The sequence below is a fragment of the Amblyomma maculatum genome, chromosome 10, assembly GCF_055883805.1.
Source record: "Amblyomma maculatum isolate TAMU_Amacu chromosome 10, ASM5588380v1, whole genome shotgun sequence".
Classification (NCBI taxonomy): domain Eukaryota; kingdom Metazoa; phylum Arthropoda; class Arachnida; order Ixodida; family Ixodidae; genus Amblyomma; species Amblyomma maculatum.
Window position 1 is genome coordinate 142,931,429 of NC_139353.1, and position 18,983 is coordinate 142,950,411.

An 18,983-nucleotide genomic window follows, 5' to 3' on the forward strand; every position below is an offset into this window, starting at 1 on the left:
GCGTAATATTTGCCAGAGAAAACTTAGAGTTCCTTTTACAGAGTTTCTTCTTTTAGTTCTCACTGTCTAGAAGGATATATATTTCATTCATGTTAAGAATTATGGTGAATTAAATGGGGCGAGGTATTATACTCGCTATATGCTGCTGTGTTTCTGAACAATCCGCACAAAGTGTTGGTATGTCGGCAGCTCCAAATCTGAGACATACAGAGTGGAGGGTCAGTACAGATTGGAAAAGCGCAATCGTAAAACTATAGTCACGCGACCTCCCGAGAAGCCAACAATTGAGTCGCATTTTCTCTACCCGGGGCGAAGCCATTAAAATGTGTTGGACTCCGAGAGGTGTGATTTTATGATACCGACGACTAGCTACAAACAGAGCCTTATAGTCTCCGTAAACCACTTGAACAACGTGTTAAAAGCATATGTTTGCTTTCAACTTTCTTACAGAGAGCATATCCACTGTGAGACGGGAAAAGTTGAACCTGGCAATGGTTCTTTCCTCGCGAAATACGCATTTTATGCCAATGAATCGAGACACAAAGACACCTACATTCATAACAGTGAGTATTATGAATTGTTAGAGTTATCCGCGGTCCAGAAAAAATTCTACATAGGTTTAGTGTACCGTAGCAAACGTTGGAAAGCTGAGTTGTATACTGTTTTCTACAATGCACTGTTCTAACCGGTATTTCTATCAGTTAGATTGCATGAATATTTATTCGTACACGAATAATCCTATTTATTTGCTACAAGGCGTTATTAAAGCTATAATGACATGAAATACACACTCAGGGTACCGACAGAAGCTACGTCGTAGTGTATATAATATAGCTGCCCTTTGAATGCAGCGTCAGTACAGCACTATTGTTTGAAATATGGTGCAGGCAGGAAAAAGTTCTTTTCTACGTTTTACAATACACTTCAGACCTATAGCTGTTCCGGAAACCAGAAAAGAACCAAATGTAACCCTGATCAGTTTGAAGCAGTTTATTGCTTTTTCAGTACAAATTCAGGAACATAAAGCATCCATACAGGAGGGAAAAGAGAAAAGGAAGACAAAAACTGAATTCATTTTCGATTTTCCGGTAAAGCTTCCCGATAGAAACAATTGCAAGCGACAAAACCCTAAGCGAGAAGCTCACCACCGCAATTCGCCGCCCCGACATTAGAAGTGACAAGAATATTTTTTGGCGCAGACTCCTCCCTCAAAGGGAACGCCGTCGGTTTCCTAATCCCGGCAACCGTCACAGTGTCGGCGATGTTGATGCGGATTCTGCTTCTGGTAACCGCCAATGATGAAGTGCAAGATCGCATTCAGAGAGAAATAGAGGCTGTCGTGGGCAGTGAGCGGCAGCCCACGTGGGAGGACCGCTACGTCATGTCCTACACCATGGCGGTCATGTGGGAGGCGCAGCGGTGGCACACATTGCTTCCCTTGGGACTTCCGAGGTGGTAAGCACTTGGGGCACAGTTTCTCTCTTTATGCTTCCAGCACATTGGCCTTAATATTCTTATAGTGTTGTTTTCGGTTAGGTTTCTTCCACGCTAGCATATACGAGAATATGTATTGTATACGGATATAAGGTTAAAGTGTTCAACGTACTTGTAATAGATTCTGTAATAAACATCTTTTTTTGGGCAGTTATTTTTTCAGCCTAAATAAAATATGAGAACACAACTGGTCAGATTCATTGCTTCGCTTTCAACATTTCTGCAAATTTTATAAGGATATGTTATAAATCTAGAAATTCATAATTTGTGTCGGGATATTTGTTCCGAAATTTCACTGCTTTTCGTGTGTTTTTTTTTATGTCTTCGTTTGTGCCTTCATCTCTGTCTTGTACCCGTGCTTTATTGTCGGTTAGGCATATTATTATTGTTACGACGATATCATAATATGTGGTCGTGCAATTTATTTTCCTTTAATTTCTACAGTGAAGTTTTTATACTTTGTCGAGGTTTTACGTTACTGTATTTGACGTATGTTTTTAGTAGAAGCCAGAAACCGATACTAAATCACTTTATGCTACAGAACAAGGCAACGTAATGCATCTTTCCTTAAACAAAACAATTTTAACGATAGGGTTCTCGTAACGAAAAGGAAAGCTGCACGATTACAAATCTTTTTCAAAATAGAACATGAACCAGACCTTACTTATGTACGGATCAAAATTAACTGAATCTGTTGCAGAGACTTGTTTTTATATGAGGCGCATATTTATGACAGTTGAAAATTGTTCACGTTGATTCCTTCTCCAACCATTCTATATTATTGACTACATAGGCTATGAACAAATGTGCGCAGGGTCTAAATGAAGAAGACGGGCATCAAAGAGATCATGAGCCGCGTCATCGAGGAAGCTATGATGCATGCATCTAACTGAATTTAAAGCGTTCCGAGCTTACAGTCGGTAGCGGCTTTCTAAAAAAAAAGTATTACTACTATGTGCTCAGGCAGAGATGACATGATACAGTTGGCTGCTTTTTTGTAATAGTTTTCTTTCTCTCCTTCTGCCCTTTCGATATATGCCGGTACTGTGTTTATGATTACATAGCGCAGGCTAAAACTCCTATAAATCCTCTACAGTCTAGCTTATAAACTTTTCCGCTGCGAAAGTGGGAACATTGCAAGAGAAGGCTCTAACGTTAGCGGCTGCTAGGCAATATTGCTTTTGATGCTTTTGGTACACTGAATATTTACATGTTTTATTCATTTTTCTGGTCTGGAAGCCTAATTGATATGAAGAATTACTTCTTTTACACTGCATGGAAAAGTATGTAGGTTACATTTATTCGATCAGTCAACGTTTATTTTTAAACCGAAATAAATGTATTGGGAGCAAAGCTCGCTTAGACCAGCAGCTTCACGTGCTATAGTGCTTACAAACTACTTACGTATATAAATTTGAGCAGGTGGTAATGTACAGTTGTTTGACCTGACATGCAAAACATATCATCTAAAAGTGTTCAAAGCACCCAGGCTTAGCGTTGTTAAGAAGCGCTCGGATTTTCAATATTCTTTTCATGGCAATTACAAACTTTCTGAAAACTAAAAATTATCTCAAGCTCATTGGTTCCATAACGTCGATTTACCTAATAGAGACCGGTAACAGCCGCTGTTCTCGGCCTAGTCATGGAAAAAGATGTGCCTTGGAAAATAGTGCGTGAAGCTCCACTTGTCGAAATATGCCAGCTACATATGTACACGTACGTGTAAGTTGAGGGCGAAATTCGTAGGAATTTTATACTTGTTTTTCGTTTTCATACTCTGCGCATAAAGCCGCACAGAGCGTGGAACATCGCCGGGTGTTTGTGCTTTCCCGTACTGCGACAGTTATTCTTCCAGGGCCGGCCAAGACGTCGTGATAGGCAAGTATTTGGTGCCGCGAGGGTCAACTATCATCCCCAATATCTGGGCGGTTCACAATGATCCCAAACACTGGATTGAGCCGGATAAGTTTGACCCCTCGCGGTTTTTGAATGAAGACGGATCCTTCGCATTGGAGAGGCTCAAGAACATACTGCCATTTTCATTTGGTAAGAAAAGTTCAGACCTGTCGCTATGTTTGTTGTGCATGAGCCGTGTTACATCAACGTGATATTCTCCTCAGTGTCTGTTGAACAGCTTAAGCATGCTCTCAAATTTGCCTTGAATTCACCACTTAGGATTTATCATAATTTCTTTGGCAACCGAGGGATTCCGTAATTTTCCACAAATCAACAAACATATGCGCAACTAACTCCCAGAGATTCTCATTCTTCGGGAAAGCATTCTCTTGCCCCGCTCCCCCAGTTTACATCACACATTTTGTCGCCAATACATCTATACTGCACAGTAATTAGTAGATGTATAGATGTTTCAATCGCGAAGATTGCCACATGCAGGTGTAAACCTTGGAGCTTCAAGTTCTTAGAACACAAGTGCGCCGAGGAAATAAAAACTGTTGTTTGTAAGTGTTCACACTCCTTCAATCCTCCCTGCGCAATACCCTATCCGCTATAGCGTCCATAACTTCTGCGTGCTTTTTAAAAAGAAAAATGTATACGCTAGCTGTCTCGGCATCTTTCCCTTACTGTGCCGCGGTCATACAGTCCGCATCAGATGGTGCGTCTTCCTAAAGCGCACCATGTCCTCTCCTCTCCCCAGTATTTACGTTAACACCCTACTCAGGCTCTACTGTCTCTCGACTATTTTGACGCGGCAATCGCAGTGGTTTCAGCACCAATTTGTGATGATTTGTGCTTTTTATTCTCGACTTCGCTTCCCTGAGTTTATTTCGCGCCACCAATGAAGCGCATTCAAAACTATTGCGAACACCACCTTCGGTGTGCACTTCAGAAATAAAGGCTTTATGTAAGAGACTGGGACCTGTTTCCTTTCTTCTTTGGACCAATAAGCGTGCATCACATGTCACTTATTTCGCTTAAGGAACATCAGTGCCTTCTCAATTAAACCCCTTGCAGTTATCGGAAAGTGCCTAAAAGATAATTGATCATGAGCTCTTTTTCCAGATAACTTTTGAGGCTCACAATTTTTTTTGCAAATAACAGTGTGCTTATATTTCTTGTCATTGTAATGGGAATTACAGTTCCATAATACAAACATTGCTCTGTCAGGTTTTATAGCGATCTTCATCTACACTTTGAAGCTGTCGTTTAGCAGGATGTTAACAAAGCCTTAAAATAAAGCACCCTATAGAGCGTCAATTGCGATGAGGGCGTTTCTTTCCTAAATTCGGCTCAAATGATCCTCGTATTAGTGTACCAAAGAGTATCGCCATTAAAGCAAGAGAAAGCATTAGTTAGCCACCAAGGCGCCTGTAGCATCCACAATGGAGGTGCATATGCTTTACCATTAGGAATAGGTTTGTTCATTTATATTCTGTATATTCTAGGCATCTTAACTGTAGCCCAAACACCATCGCTGCTTAAAAGGCAATCACGGTTGACAGTGTAAACCACAGGGCATACTAAATTGCTCTTCTGCTTATCGCGCCGTGTCGTAACTAAGCCTCGAATGCAATTACGACGTCTCGAGTTTTCATACAACGCGGCATATTTGCATTTCCAGCATGTCGGCAGAATTTGAGCCAATAGAGCGCAGCTCTATCATCTATCTCTTTGCATTTTCCAGTAGTTTTTTAGCTATGAATCAAGATATTTACCGAAGGAAAGCCCCAACGCAAATAACGTTGTTCCGTACAGACTTGTAACCGTTACAGAAAATGAGTAACCGATTGCAACTACAATTACTTAATGCGAAATGTAATCGATTACATTCGTCAGTTACAGCCCCTCAAAAGGAATTGAACAATTACAGAAAAGTAATAGATTACATTTAAATTACTTTTCCTACGACCGTTTAGTCAAATAACAGAAGTGTACAGAGACGACAGAGAAACAGCGGATAGCGTGATATACCGTTAAACACTGTTACTTTTCGAGAGCAGCTGTTTTTCCATGTTATCGTCCCTATTCTTCCCGCCATTCCTCATAAAGTTGTCCACCCCTACGCTTAACACTCTCTCAATATATGCACTGAAAGGAAGGGCAGTATTATAACGAGTGTAAACCTCGCGCTCCAGCGCGTGCTTGCGCAAGGCTTCGAGGCTGGTGGCTAAAGGAGCTCACCACAATCAACGCAAACTTTTGAGGAAATGTAAAGGAAACAAGGGATCCGAAGACCCTTCTCTTTCTGCGAACGGGAAAATAGTCCCGACTTGCAGAAATTAGTTTTCCTATTAAACGTATTATATAGCCGACATTGCTTTTTAGGGTATATTTCTAACCTAACTGCAACTTTCAACGTTAGGAAGTAAAAAAAAAAGTGGTTTTCTTGAATGAAACAAATTTATATTGCATGTATTGCTACAAAAAACGGCAATGGCTTAGCTCTGTTATGCCAGAATATACGTAGCGAGAGGTACGTTTCTCCGGCTGAGCTTGTTGTGGTCATGTATGTTTAGCTATGAGAGACATTTACCTTACATATCTTTTATTTATTTGCTTGATAGAGATGAGAGACTGATCGATGATCTGTGAAGTAGCTTACAGGTGGAAAGACCATGACTCAATTTTCTCTATTCGGTATTTTGATTTGGTAGAGTCTCGAAGAGAGTCTGTCATGAAAAACAAGGAGAGCGGTGCCGACACTGCGCGGCGTAGAAGACGGGAGAAACTCATGTCGTCGGACCCCGAGGTAGTTGCCTGACATTTAGCCGTTGAGGCAAGTAAGATCGAGAGGCGCAAGGCCAAGAGAGATGCGAAGACGCCGCAGCTAAGAGAAGAGCGCATCACCAAGCGCAGACGCCAGGACGCGGAGAACAGCGGCGTGCCTTGCCCTACTGGAAGACCAACGCGAAAAGGTGGAGACGTCCGTAGATGAGGACGTGAATGGCCGTCTCATGACCTATCACGTGATCACGCTGTGCCCCGCGCACATTTGAAGCGGACTTCACGAACAAACCATTTGAAATTGCTTGTGACGTGTGTGAAAGACTATGGCATAAGGAGGAGTTGATGCCAATGGGTAGTGGCATGCGTGAAACGCTTGTTTGGTCCTACCCGAGTGGCGTGAGAACGGAACTGTGTCGAGTGTTTCTGCAACGTGTAGAAACTTCCTGCAAACCAGAAAATACACTATGTTCTACCTGGACTTGGACAGTAATCCCAGAACACAGATCATGCAATGGAGCTCAACCATCGATTTGGTATACCAAAGACTAACCGGCAAGTCTACATGTTCTCAGTATCATTCTTGCCTGTGGAAAGACCCTTCCCTTGAGAAATTGCACCTTTCTGTTTTCGAAGGGCAATCTCCACCTCTTTAGTCGTGTGAGCTAAGCTCGTCCCAACCTAGCCGCTTATTTTTAGACTTTGTTAATCTGACACTACCGCAACCATAACATGCATGTCATCAAACTCGGCGGAGTTGACATATACCACGTCCTGTCTTCCTTGATATATCTTCTGCAGCGTTTCCGCCCTTTTCTTCCTTCTTTATTGGTGATGCTCTGGATGCATATTTCGTGGCAGCGGGGGGATTTTTAGTCGCTTCCTGACTTCCATCGGGACATCCATCATAGGTCGACTTGGCTTTCGTATCGAATGCCTAGTTTCAGCAGTATGCTTCTTCTTCCCGCCCGGGTCTTTGACAGTCTTTCGTAATGGGAGCTTTGGTTGGCCTCTATCGCATCTTCCAGCATATTGTGCACCCCTATAGCTTCATGAGCCGGTTCGTAGACGTACTTATGGGGAAACCAAGGGCTGTTTTTATTCTCTTCCGGATGATTGCTTCAGTCTTAGCTTTCTCGCGGGTAGGTGATCGTGCTTTAGACAAACGCATGCACAAGTCTTAGAAGGTTTGCTTCTCTCATGCCCCATTTGCGATTTCCGATGCGTCTAATTAAACGTATCGTTTGTTGAGCGCAGCCTTCGAGTTTCTTTGTAGCTTCTCCGTCATGACCGTTTTCCTGCAGCCACATACCTAGGATCCTAATCGTGTCCACTCTGGGTATAGGAACTTCGTCTGCCTCTAGTTCGATTCTCGGTTGTTCTTTGTCGAGTCTGCTGCGTGGTGGCTGGTACATGAGCATCTAGAACATTTCGGGAGAGCATTTCAGGCCTCTAGGGGTTACGTATTCTTCAACAGTTTTCACAGCTGCCTGAAGGATGTCTCCAATTTGTCCACCACTACCTCCAGTGGTCCAGACTGTGAGGTCCTCTGTGTAGAGGCTGTGGTTTAGCCCCTCAATTCCTTCTAGCTTTGATGGAAGAGCTTTTTTTCAGTATGATCATTGTAGCGCTGCAGCCCTCTAGCTTGTACAAGAGAGCAACCTACCCAAAAGCAGCTGCGCTATTGTGCCGGCCTCACTCCCTTCTAGGTGTTTTTAAGTCTAAAAAGAAACTGATCACTAGTAATCAATTACGTAGAAAGTAATTGAGTTATCCAAAACGTTACCCAAGAGTTACCTAAAAAATAATCGATTAATTACAAAATGACAAAAAATGTAATTATTTACAAGTAATCATTACTTGTAATGCGGACGTACAAGTCTGGTTCCATTCATCAGTGTTCTTGCGGAGGTATCACTTCAGGCTCTATGACGAAGCAGAGGTCCTGCAAGATGCTGCTGTCTCAAATTAGAGAACGTATCTGCCATCTGCGACCCCACTCAACGTAAATAAATCTATTGAACTCTCTCAAATCTGCGCCGTTCGATTCATCTACTCATATTACTGGTACTCCACCTGTGTTACTTAGACAAAATACATGCCTAGCTAACTTCCAGCAACGCCGTATTGCTGCAAACTATGTTTGTACCACAAGATGTATCACAACTTTTTTTATAACTGCCCTATCCTGCCTGCTTATCGTTCTTCAGTCCGAAAAAGCCACCACGAGGCCGTTTATCCACCTCCTGCTTGCATCATCACCCACCTTCACTCGTTTATCCAAACAGTTCGTAACTGGAACAAGCTTCCCACAAATGCCATTCTTCATGCAAAGCCGGACCATTTTAATAAAGCCATAGAGACATTGTTTTATTAACACAAGGTTGCTCTTTACTAGGCGGTCAAGGCTAACCATGGCTGGGAAAGAGAGCCATGGTTAGCCTTGACCGCCCAGTAAAGAGCAGAGACAATAGTCTGTCAACCAAGATCCGTATGACTCGTGCCATGGTCTTTCCAATTGTGATGTATGGATGCGAGAGTTGGACTGTGATGAAGGCTGACCGCCGAAAAATTGACGCGTTCGAATTGTGGTGCTAGCGGAGATTCTTGAGAGTTCATTGGACTGCCAGAAGATCAAATCAGTCGATATTGTCGACCATAAACCCTGACTGCTCATTGGAGGGTCAAATTCTATAGTTAAAGCTCAGATACTTTGGTCATCTGATGAGAAGAGAGGAGTCGCTGGAGAAAGATTTGATGTTGGGAGAGGTTAGGCAGCGAACGCGATGGTTCGATGGCATCCTCGAGGCGCTGCAGATGAAGTTATGGGATGTTAGGAGGATAGTGAGAGACCGGAAGGCGTTGCGTGACATGGTCTATAGGGTCACGAAGAGTCGGACACGACTGAACGACTGAACTGACTGACTGACTGACTGTTTGCTCACCCCTCATGCAAACCCCTCACCCAAGGGCCCTTGAGGTATTTGAAATAAATAAAAAAACAAATAATACTTTAGGCGCCCGTCCACAAATAATGCCAGCGCTCATTCGTATGTTCTTATGTGACGGTATTTCGAATGCCATTGCTTTAGTGATAATTTCTGAATGTTGGTTTTTGAAGTGGCTGCTATTTTAACAAGTGGCACGTCATTTGTGAAGCAAAGAGGCTGTAAATAAGCCTGCTTGTAAGGCGCTAACGTTCAAGCTATTAAGTGTCAATAGCCTAAATTAAATGCAGGCTCCCGTTAATTAATGGTTTCGCGCTGGAGTTAGCACACATTAGAGCTAGAGCTCCAATCTATAACAGTTTGCCTCGCCGCTATGTCCCGGCAGGCAAACGGATATGGCAACGCGGTAATACTGCGTCCTTGTCCTATTAAGAACTTTTGACCCTGGGGTCTGGCAGCCGGTGTTCTATCTTTGGAGAGGAGGACCCCAGACATAGATATGATACCCCGCTTAACCGAACCGTACTAACCTGCCTGCGCGTGTACTATTGCATACGAAATAGGAATGCAAGCGGTCTAAAAGGCCAAATTCCCCTCACCCTCTCATCTTAAATCACAAGTATCAGCTGCCAGGTCATGCCGACAGGCTATGCCGCGTGGTTCAGTGAGGTAGCACAAGCCCCACGACAAGTCAGTGTCAGTTCGCAGTTACCACCTGCTAGAGTTAGTATCATGATTTTTCTATCTCAACGCCTAATCTATAATTATAATGATGATAATATTATTCTGACGCCGCACTTGCAGTTTCGTGCATTAAATGGTACACCAGTGCAAGCGAACCAACCTCTCCTGCCACTTTCATCAATTACATTGATACCAAGCTTCCGTGAGTACGCTAAAAAAATGGTAAATTGTCGCCTATGCTTTAAATAGTTCCGTAGACGTTGCCGCCTTCGCCTGCTATCCCTATCCTTTGCCTGACTACACACAGCCTTCTCGGAGGTAATAAATTATGCGAAGACGTTCTCTTCATTAATGTCGATCGTATTTTATTTACTTTTTCTTCAGGAAAGAGGAGTTGCCCTGGACAGACGTTAGCCTCGCTGGAGATCTTTGTGTACGTGACACGAATGCTTCAGAAGTTCCGCATCGTTCCGCAAGTGGGAAGCGTACTTGACGCAAGAATCGGCGACGACGTCATCATGGAGCCAGGCCGTCACATGTTGCGTTGCATACCACGAACCCCCTCATCCCACTTTCCCTAAAGCTGATACTCGACAATACGATCAGAGTAAACAATCTTGTTTTGCTTTTTGAATAAATCCACTGCAGTTGCCATGGCATAACGTAAATACGTCCATCATTACAGGTGCGTCGTTATGGAACTCTGCTGCGCTTGTAAATCTATGCAAAGGACGTGTTACCGCCAAACTAAGGCGGTAAGGAGACAAGGAACATAAATTGAGTAACAGCATTTCTGGCACAAGTGTAGTCCTTAACATATCCGAAAGCCACTATCGACATTTTTCTGTTTTTACTTTAGATATTGTACTTTAGCTGGTGCTGCTGGTTATATGGCTGGCGTTGGTCTTTTATAAAGCTAACTCAGCGGATAGAAGGGGCCTAACCTTTGTTAGTAAGCACTGAACTCACTCCGAAAATCTAGAACGCTCTTTAGGAAATATTTATGTAAATATTCGCAAAATGTCTGAGTAAAACTAAGCTTCTTTTTTTATTCGTTTTTTTTATGTACAGGTTGATTTAGCGGTGGACGCGTAGCGCACAGCAATACTTTATGATGACACAAGCAGATACACAATAACTTCTTTTCTGAATAAAATTCCACAGGGACAGAGAGAGACGTCACTCAATAAGTACGAATCTTTCACGCTCTGCTGATATCTTCCTAAAAGCCTGGAATATCTGCTGCGGTTGTCACGATATCAAGAAAATCCGGACATCAGCATGCTACAAGCTTTTTCTCGTTCTCGTCCCACATCTGTCGAAGCGAACGGCGGCGCTTAGGAAGGGTTTAGGCGCAGTCGACCGCGCTACATATATATGCTACGCCTCTGTTACTTTTAAGGCGAAAGCCTTAAATGGCTCATGCCTCGCCAGAGTGTCCGTCCGTGTGTACGCGAGCAGTGTCCCACTTCTTCTCGAGATTCCACGCGATACCACGGGATTCAACTTGTTAAGCTTCCTAACGTCATCAGAAAAATAAAATTACTGTCTCCACCGGGAATCGAAACTTTATCCCTCTGATCCCCAGTCTAGCACTTTTACCAACTGTTCTGCGCCCAGGGCCATGAAACGCACATCATAATTCTCCTTGTCTACCATGATGATGATAGTAGCGGGATGTCACGAGTGACAGATGATACGCCTTTCATTTCCTGTAAACTAGTTATAGAATACTGGTGAACTTTGATGGCTTCAACGGAACGCTGGTTGCGATCGACAAGGGGCGCGCAATGTACCGAGTGCAACAGCAAAGCTCAGGCTTTCGCATTTCTCCAGTGCAGATCTTGCAGTGCCCTCGAATTTTTTCTTGTCCTGCTTCACGAGCTAGCCCGCAGCAATAACCTCGCTCCTCGTGCATACCCGTGAGCGGATGACCCATCTATCCGCTCCTCTCACCTCTTCAATGTCGCCTAAGATGATGACCAGAACTAGGCACTGGAGCACACTGGAGACCGCGCATGTATTCCAATGTGTTAGAGAAAAATCTTTTCAATTAAAATCCCGTCTTCGCAAAAATCCCTCCGCTGACGTCTGCTTTGTCAGCAGTCGGTGGAACCCACAAAGATGACCTCGCAACAGCCGTTATCAAACCACTTACACGCTAATTGGGACGGCGGAATACACAATACAATTATGGCAACGCTCCTTGCTCATTTTAACTTTGGCTCGTCGTATTCTGCTAGGCCATCACTTACGGACCTTTATGTGAACTGTAAGAAATTTTGATTAAAAAAAAGAAATTTTCTGGCAGCTGCCCTGTGAGCATTTTCGTAATCATCACAGGACTGCTACCATGATAATATGACCATGTTTCTTTTCAGACGTCATCATCACCATTCTCAGCCTGAATATAAACCGATTCAAAACGGGGAGCGCTATCTTCCAGTCAAAAGCCTCAAACCAGGCGGCAAGATGTCAAGAGTAACTTGCTGGCGGCGAGAGTAACGCGCCGCTCAATGTTGCCCATTCCGTCTGGACTGCATGCGAAGCACATGTCGCAACTGGCCACGGCTACGGTTGCACTCATTGTCATGTGCGTATGATTTTTTCCGCTGTGATTGCTTCTAGTTCCGATGTCGGACAGCTACCAAGCTTCTTCTGGGCAACACTGCACTGTTTACGGCTGCACAAACAGCCAAAAAAAAAATGCGGCGAGGAAAGAGCTTTGCGCAGCTCATCGCGTTGTTCAAGAAGACTGTGGGTGAAACATGTTTCAGCTACACAGATTTCCGTCGTACCCCGGCTTAAGGCAGCGCTGGATTGCCCAAGTCATTCGGAAGGATTTTGTCCCTTCATAATTCTCCCGCGTATGTTCCCGTCATTTTGTTGACGGGAAACGTACGGAGGACAATCCAGTACCCATGCTTAGGCTCGGGCATGAAAGGTAAGACGTATGCAAGGAATGCAGAATGAGGAAGTGCCTCACTAAGCGCCGTAAATATGTTACAGGTTGTCAAAGGAAGGCGGCGCTTAATAAAGCACGGTCCTGTTGCGCCGAGAAAGGTTTGTAAAGACGAAGCGTGCTAAGCGATGTATACGTAACAGGATGTTTGTTTTCAGCGATCAAGGAAAAGTCTTCCTGTTGTACCGACTTTCCCGAGAGGCGTGCCGGATGCAGCAAATAGTTTGCCCACAAAACATTCGCCACTTCGAGCTGAGGTAAGGCTACTCTATGGCTTCAGTTCTCAGTCGTTTTTTTTTTTTTTTTGTGTCCAAAAGGGAGCTGTGATCCATTTTCCTGAGAGGCCTTTGTCGCGCGTTTACAGCTTGTTACAGACTCCAGTAATGCGTTGCAAGTGCTCTGCGATGCTGCTATGGTAATGGTAAGATTTCTTTTTTCCTTGTTGAAGTTTTGTTCACCATTCTGCCTGAAACCGCCGACAACTTTTGCAAGGCTTTAGGCGCCGATTCAGATTCAGAGGCTTACAGCTTTGTACCGAATGGTTCGTCGAGATGCGATGGCCACTGGTCTAGTGCGGCGATGAAAAAGCTGCAAAACAGATCGATCTTTTAGAATTGTTTAACGAAATGGATATCCTGCTTTTGTACTCAAAGGTACGCAGCCTTGTCTATGGCGCCCGAGCGATTTCTGTGGTCACGAATAATTTGAGATATTTTCTTTCAAACACTGCAGTTTTCCTTCACCACTGCTGTAATTATGCAGCAGCACTTGAGCTTTAGGACTGCTCGCAAAAATCGCTGCATTCGTTAAACTTGTGCATCTTGCCTGTCGGTCTTGGCTCTAGCACCTTTGACCAGGATGTTTGTTTGTACTAATTTCTCGCTTCAGGAGAAGCAAAGGAATTAGTGAAGAGATTTCTTTTCCGACTATCAGTGCTACATTTTTAAGAGATGAAATCCAAAAATATTTTATGACACCAAAACATTTTCTGGTATTCTTGGGGAAATATACTGCTCCAAGAATTGAATTTGGCCCTAATGAATCCTTGCAGGCCTTCCAAGACAATTCACAGCCGAGTCTCAAGAAGCTCGAGAACTAATAAACTGTGATGTGGTGAATGAACGCTTTCCTCTACTTCTGAACAGGCTCTCTTTTATTGAGCCCATTAAATCCTTGCAGGCATCGCAAAAAGAAATAACTCAATCTCAGAAAACTCAAGAACTGAACTCTGATGTGGTGAGTGAGGAGCTGCAGTGGCTTCATTGGCACACTTTCCTCGAGAGCATGCTATGTTTTGAACAGTTGTTTCAGGTCAGCAAAATTTACAATGCATCTGTGCAATGTGCAGATATCAACGCATGTTACAGACCCTCGGGTGATCCAAATTAAACATAGCCATCCGCACTGACTTCCCGCAGAGCTCATGTGTCACTTTCGAACATTAAGCCACATTATTTTGATCAAGTGAAAAAACAATAATTTATTTCAGGAAACAGACAGGAATGAAGGATACCACCAGCACTAGTCCCAATGAGTCTTTTCAGGCAGCTAACCCAAGAAGTGGAATGTGATGTGGTACACAGGCAGCACACCAGCATCGCACCAACCCAGGCCCAACTTCGACAAACATTGGTACCAACATTGGCGTAACACTGGTTTTTGAGAAATTACTACATTTTTATATATTGGTCCGGCTTATATGCCAACACTGCACCTGCCTTGGCACTGCCAACATAGGCTATCAGCTGGCCGGGCCCCTACTGTCACGTATTGGCATGCCACTAGCATTCATTGGCACATGTGACATTGCGAATAAACCGGCCGTGCCGCTAGTATCACATATTGGTATTTATTGGCATGCAACAAGTATTCATCGGCACACGTGGCATTGGCACTGCCACTGTTAAGCCACCTTTAGCCATGCAGTTGTTTCACCCTTGCCCTTACTGCTGCCATTTGCTTAACTGTCAGTCTGACAATTGTGGTTTTCTTATGCAGTCATCTCCCTAAGGAGCCATAAAAACCATGCAATTAAATGAGGCAAGCAAAATATTTTCCCACAACATTTTATTGAGAGCTCATATACATGTACATGCCACAAGGACATCAGAGGGCCAAAATGCAGTGCAGGAGGCATTGGGTACAGGGTTAATATGGGAGAGGCTAGTAGGTGCAATTGGAAACAGGGCACTAAGCAGCACATGACCAGGTAGTGCAGGGAGAGGTGACGGGGGGCAGTGTGCATTGGTCATGATGGAAGGGGCTGGACATGTTGAGCAGGGTTGATGCACTATAGCCTTGTAGTGCGAGAGGTGTTGCAGGAATAGGAGGCTGAGCATGGGTGCATTCCAGGGCAGTGGCCATCATAAATGGAAAATGGCAGTGGACTGCGTTGAGCATGGTAGTTGGCAGTGAAGGGTCATTGGATCAAGTGATGAGGTTGAGGGGTCGGGGGAAGCGCATGGCCCAGGTAGTAAGCTGAACACCCCGCAGGAAACAACCATTCAGGAACAGTTTGTTGAGGAGACTGGCGTGTGGGTCTTACAAATGACATCTGCACATAAAACAAGCATATATGACCATAAGATCCAAACTCCCCTTCACAACACTTATCCAAACATATTTTAAGTATGGGTGCTCTATACAATTCAGTACAAAATACAGAACCGCGCTATAGTAAACTGATATAGTAAACATTCTGATATGGTAAAGTGAAACAGAAGTCCCAGTTCATCTTCCATAGGCAACTGTACATTTCCCCCTTTACAGTAAAGATGTTTTGGTAAACATCGGGGAAAGAGCTTCTGGTCATGGCGACGACCCCTGCGCACTACCTAGAATCGCGAGGCCAAGACTTTTTGTATTTGAAAAATTACCAATCACCCCGAATGTTCGTTTAGGTGGCTTCGCTACTAGGCTTAGCAGCCATCAGGAGAAGCCTACTTTACAAAAACCTTGGAGCCGTGAGGGAAAGCGCGCAGCGCGAAGAAAAAAAGTAAAGCTGTCTACAAACATAGCAAGGAGGCGGCGTGTTCCATTCAGAAAGTAAAGGAGTAAAAGCGCAGCAAGAAATAGGGAAGGGAAAGAAATGGGTCAACATTCACTGCAATGTGCAGCACAAATTACGAGGCAGTGGTGGCAGAAAGTGGAGGTGCAGCGAGTACGGTCTTACAGCACTTGAGTGCCATGCGTATTTATCATTTATTGCCTTTTAAAAGACAGAAAGTGCAAAAAGGGACACCATGTTCATGCAATGCTTTACTTTTTACATCAGATCGAACTTGGTTGCATTCGTAATCACGTCTTCATGCTTCAGAGGTACTTCCACAAGGTGTAGAGAAATTGTATAATGAAAAAATCACATGAAGATGATGAAAGCGAGATGGAAGGTATTTAAGCTTTTTTTTCATTAGGCAACAAGACGTGTTCAGTAAGTGCCTATTTAACTACTAGACAGCACTTTCAGGACCATGTCATCACAGACCACTGATGCAGTAAAGATCATGATATACCTAGTAAATATTTTCGCTGGCCCCAATGGCTTTACTATAGAGGGGTTCAACTGTATATATTGAAGGCCTATTGCCACACATTCTTTTAGAGCATTTTGCGACAGGGTTCTGGGCCTGCAAGGACGTGCAGCATCGTATGACGTAGGAATGATAAACATACATGCAAAATAATATCCATTCCAAATTCAAAAGAAAGATATTTGGAAGGAAAAACCTGCTTCCGGCAAACCGATACCTTCAGGTGGATGCTTAGTGTTGATATAGAATTACAGTTCCTGAAAATATGACGGTTCAGGCTCCAGAACTTTTCACTTTTCAAAAAATCTTTAAAAATGCCTCCAATAGACAATATGGATTACTATTACTAAGCATGCAAAACTGGATGACAATAAAGAACACATTAAAGAATAATTTTCTGCAGCACACCAGGTATAGGCACACATACATTACTGCGGTCAGAATAAAGAAATCATTGCCCTGACAGAATCAATCAAGCTATCTTCAATCAGCTAACCGAGGGAGATGTGTATATCGCAGATATTCTCAAGGCAGTGTATGCATATAATATTCTCAAGATCAGTGAAGAATGAGACCCACCTGTGTGGTTTAATAACCGTACTATTTAAATTCCAACTTTTTAGTTTTCACAGCTTTTATTGCTTGCTGCATTCTACTATAAACAATTGCCTTACTTGTAATGTAACAAGAAATAGGTTTCATACAGCGCTCATTATAAATTAAAGGCACCAGAACAACATGCTCACACACAAGAGAAGAAGAACGGGACAGAGCGCCATTCACAACTGATTTATTGTGCAGAATAATGTACATATTGCCGCAAAACCTTCAAAACTGTATTTGCTGTTTTTTAACAGCCGCCGCCGTACGGCCTTATCGCTCTGATTCTGGATCGCGTATCAGTTCTGTATTCTTTGTTTGTTAATGCTCGATGTCGCGAGTCACACCTTTATCAGTTTCGTTGTAGCGCAAGATGCACCGAGATCTGTCCCGAAGATTCCAGCTACTCGTGTGTCTTTCTACAATGTTCCAGCTTGTGCTGGTAGCTGTTTGCGACGTTATCTACATTGTTCTGAGCAGCCTTTAAATTGAGCGTTGACGAGTGTGACGGGCATTCTTTGTTCGACGACCGGCGAGCACGTTTGTTGCTATCGCCGCCGCCGAGTTGCTTAGTTCTTTTACTGGCGCAAGTCAGCCCCAATAGAGAGTTATTTCAGTACCATCACGCCTGTGTCTTCTTTTGGCCTGTACGGCCTTGTCTACACTACGTGACATCTGGTGGAGGTGCTGCCTTTGATCCTTCAAGCGAACACCCAAGCCGTGTTCCTGTCACCCTGGAAGACCAGCCTACAGGTCACCGAGCCAGCCGCCGAGGTCAAGATCTACAACCCGAACACGGTCTGCTGCCTGACCCCATTCGATCTCGGAAGGCATCGACGCTGACAATGGCACAGCCTACAGCACCGGTTGTTTTCGTCTATCCCCGTGAGCCCCCCTGCTTCCATGGACAACCCGATGAAGATGCTGGAGACTGGATGGACCTTTTCGACAATGTGGCAGAATTCAACGCCTGGAACGACGCTGCAAAACTCAGGCAGGTCTACTTTGTTCTTTAAGAACATGCCCGAGTTTGGTTCGAAAATCATGAGGCAGCTATGAAGGATTGGGACATTTTCAAGGAAGCGTTTTTGACTGCCTTTTCAAGCGCCGTCCGAAAGGAAAGTGCCCAGGCCCTCCTTCATTCAAGACTTCAACTTACTAACGAGCCTGTTCTGGCGTACATTGAGGAGATGAAGCGCCTCTTTCGTCGCGCCAACCCTAACATGACCGAAGGTGAGAGAGTCAAATTTCTAATGCGAGGCGTTAAAGAATCGCTTTTTGAGAGTCTTGTCCGAAATCCGCCGAAACCCGTGGGGGAATTTGAAACGGAGGCGTCTACTATCGAGAAAACGTTGGCCACCTGGATGCGCCACTTCGAGCGACCACTTCTGCCGGACTGCTCAACCCACTACCCCAGCGCTTCTGCAAGCGGAGAGAACCTTCGGGACCTCATCAGGGAGATCGTGCGAGAGGAGCTCCGCCGATTGATGCCATCATCACAACAACCCCAGGTGGCGACGCTCGCGGACGTCGTCCGTGAAGAAGTCCAGCAGGCGCTGGGCGTTCCCAAAGGGATGGCTGCGACAGCTCCAGCACAAGAGGCAACAGCGATGAACTACGCTGCTGCATTGCGTCGCACTGCGCCCCGACGTGATGACTTTCCAAGCCCTCGCCGCTACCGTCCTGTTCCGGAAAGCCGCCCCTTGGCCCCCGCCTGCCAAGCCTACCAACGACTCCCAAGCTCGAGAAGTGCGACGCCTGGAGGACAGCGAATAACCAGCCATTATGCTTCCACTGCGGTGAGGCCGGTCACATTCTGCGGCACTGCCCATACCGACGAATCGGTCTCCGCGGATTTGCAGTCGACGCTCCACGACCACGCCCAGGTGAACGACCGCAAGAAATCGACAACTATCTGCGTAGCGGTGAGATTGCGCCACCAAGCCGTCGGTTCAGATCTCCATCGCCGTACAGGGCCCGCTTTGCGTCACCAGGCTGTAACTATGATGAGAGTATGCGCGGAAGTTTCCCAAGCCCGCGCAGTGGAAACTAAAGGAAGCAACCTTTGGAGGTGAGGTTGCT

General features: G+C 44.6%; 1 protein-coding gene across 3 annotated transcripts in view; it reads left to right on the plus strand.

Annotated features, from left to right (window-relative positions):
• LOC146177596 (cytochrome P450 2B9-like) overlaps positions 1 to 10,469 on the plus strand; it is a 30,776-nt gene extending 20,307 nt beyond the window's left edge. For 2 of the 3 annotated variants that reach the window (XM_084580512.1, XM_084580514.1), the window contains 4 exons: positions 451 to 563; positions 1,200 to 1,455; positions 3,338 to 3,540; positions 10,194 to 10,469. In XM_084580512.1, the coding sequence (XP_084436638.1) occupies positions 451 to 563; positions 1,200 to 1,455; positions 3,338 to 3,540; positions 10,194 to 10,390 (769 nt within the window). In that variant the 3' untranslated portion in view covers positions 10,391 to 10,469. The remainder of the gene's footprint in view (positions 1 to 450; positions 564 to 1,199; positions 1,456 to 3,337; positions 3,541 to 10,193) is intronic. The other variant, XM_084580513.1, reaches the window with a different exon arrangement.
• Positions 10,470 to 18,983: the final 8,514 nt, after the last annotated feature.